Source organism: Arabidopsis lyrata (assembly GCF_000004255.2).
Source record: "Arabidopsis lyrata subsp. lyrata unplaced genomic scaffold ARALYscaffold_3, whole genome shotgun sequence".
NCBI classification, from domain to species: domain Eukaryota; kingdom Viridiplantae; phylum Streptophyta; class Magnoliopsida; order Brassicales; family Brassicaceae; genus Arabidopsis; species Arabidopsis lyrata.
The window spans coordinates 18610026-18612458 of NW_003302553.1; the positions used below are offsets into that span (position 1 = coordinate 18610026).

At 39.6% G+C, this 2433-nt stretch overlaps 2 protein-coding genes across 2 annotated transcripts; one reads left to right on the top strand and one right to left on the bottom strand.

The window, feature by feature from the left end:
- Positions 1-307: 307 nt before the first annotated feature.
- LOC110230128 lies at positions 308-1257 on the top strand. Its single transcript, XM_021032123.1, has 2 exons — positions 308-1085; positions 1214-1257. The coding sequence occupies exons 1-2, from the start codon at positions 308-310 to the stop codon at positions 1255-1257; spliced, it is 822 nt and encodes a 273-aa protein (XP_020887782.1).
- A 478-nt stretch (positions 1258-1735) lies between these two features.
- On the bottom strand, positions 1736-2049 carry LOC110229643 (uncharacterized protein At4g04775-like). Its single transcript, XM_021030251.1, has one exon. It carries the CDS (start codon positions 2047-2049, stop codon positions 1792-1794), a length of 258 nt encoding a protein of 85 aa, XP_020885910.1. The 3' UTR covers positions 1736-1791.
- Positions 2050-2433: the final 384 nt, after the last annotated feature.

The following is a 2433-nucleotide window of genomic DNA, read 5'->3' on the forward strand; positions in this document are numbered from 1 at the left end:
TTGAACCTAAAGGATGGCAGTGGCTATGTGGTCATATCAGATCGTTGCAAGGTATGTATTCTCTTATGTGTCATTGTTTTATTATGTGTAGATGATAGTGCTTTATAGGTGCTAATGTGTGTGTTTTTGGCAGGGAATTATTAGTGCTGTCAAGAGTGCATTGCCAAATGCTGAACACAGACCTTGTGTGAAGCATATAGTGGAGAACCTAAAGAAGGGACATGGATCATTGGATTTGCTGAAGAAGCTTGTCTAGAATTTAGCATGGAGTTACAGTGATTCACAATACAAAGCTAATCTCAATGAGATGAGAGCTTACAGCATGTCCTTGTATGAGGATGTTATGAAGGAAGAACCAAAGAATTGGTGTAGAGCTTGGTTTAGACTAGACAGCTATTGTGAGGATGTGGACAACAATGCAACAGAGTCTTTCAATGCCACAGTTGTCAAGGCTAGGGCCAAAGCATTGGTTCCTATGATGGAAACAATTAGGAGACAAGCAATGGCACGTATAAGTAAGAGAAAAGAGAAGATTAGCAGATGGAAGAAGAAGATATCTGAGTATGTCTCAGACATTCTGGAAGAAGAGTGGGAAATTGCTGTGCAATGTAAAGTGACGAAAGGAACACATGGAAAATTTGAGGTTTGGAAAGATGGGAGCTCTAATGCTGTGAACTTGACCACTGAGGAGTGGGACTGCTCATGCTGCAAATGGCAAGTCACAGGGATTCCATGTGAACACGCCTATGCAGCAATCAATGATGTGGGTAAGGATGTTGAAGATTATGTGGTTCCAATGTTTAACACTCACACTTGGCAAGAACAATATGAGAGGGGGCCTGAGCCAGTTAGATGGCAAATGTATTGGCCTACAGGTTTAAGGTTAATAACTGCACCTCTTGAAGATCCTGTTCCACCTGGGAGAAAGAAAGGTGAGAAAATGAATTACAATCGGATCAAGGGTCCAAATGAGTCACCAAAGAAGAAAAAGAAGAAGGGTGAACCAGAGAAACTAAAACTAGGAAGGAAAGGAACAACAATGCATTGCAGATCTTGTGGTGAAGCAGGTCACAATGCAGCTGGATGTAAGAAGTTCCCTAAGGAGAAGAAGAGTAGGAAGAAGAAGAATCAAGATGATGAGGTTTGTTTCTGTTTTAGGCTTGTTTTTGGTCAGACATTTTTGGTATCATGTTGCATTTTGTTTCTGTTTTAGGCTACTGGATCGTCTCAACCACCAAAGGAGAAGAAGAATACTAAGAAGACCAAGAAGAGTAAAGGGACATCTACCTCTCAGCCTACAATAGAGCATCAAGAAACAACTCAGGGACCCGATACAATCACACTCACACAGAGAAGCAGTCAATGGGATCAATGGGAGCCGTGGGAGTAGTTATAGTTGTTGATTGGTTTAGATTTTATGGATGTTGTCTTTGGAACAATCTTCATCCTCTTTTGTCTATTTTGGATGTTGCCTCTTTCGGAAGTTGATGCTCTTTAGGATGTTATTGTTTTGGATGATGACTAACTGATTCTTATGTAATCTTTAGGAGTCTCTTATCATACCTATTCTTATGTTTCAATTTGTCATTTTCCTTACCAAACAGATTCACATTACAAAACAAAGACAAAACAGATTCACTACAAACAAAGACAAAACAGATTCACTACAAAGACAAAACAGGTTCACATTACAAAACAAAGACAAAACAATTACAAAACAAAGACACAAATAGATTCACATTACAAAACAAAACACAAACTGACAATAGATTTACTCTAAAACCTCAACACCTACACTCTTCCCCAAAGCCATACAATTGAGGTAACAATTACAGCAGCAATCCCTACAATCTTCAAAGCTGACTTAGCCATAACATGTCCTAGCTCCTCCACATTCTCCTTCATGGTCAAGAGTTCACCTTCCATCTTCTTAATCAGCTCTTCCTCCATCTGCTTAATGTTTTTGTTATGGAGCTCCATATTAGCCATCACGTTCACTCTCAGAGCATTAGGATTCTCTGCAAATCTCTTACACTTCTCATTTACCATGTTAATTTCGTCCAATAGAGCTTAATCAACCCATTTGAACAGAATTTCTAACCCATTTACTCTTTTTGATCAATTAACAATTTCAAATAACCGAAATGTGTACCTTCATTGCTATCGCGCACCGGTAGAATCTCCGGTATGGATTTTCCTTTGTTTTCGATGTGAAAGTGGTGATCTCTTCTCCACACCAGCATTTGGAAGGGACACCAGGAGGAGAGGCACGAAAACCTGAACTGGAAGCAGATGAGTAGTAGCTCATGGTGCTCACTTTCTTAAAATTTCAGAAGCTCTGAAGTGGAATGTAGAACCCTAAACGCCCAAATCGATTTTGTAGAAGAAGAAGAATGAAAACGACGTCGTTTTTTGCTTGGGTTTTGTTGAGTT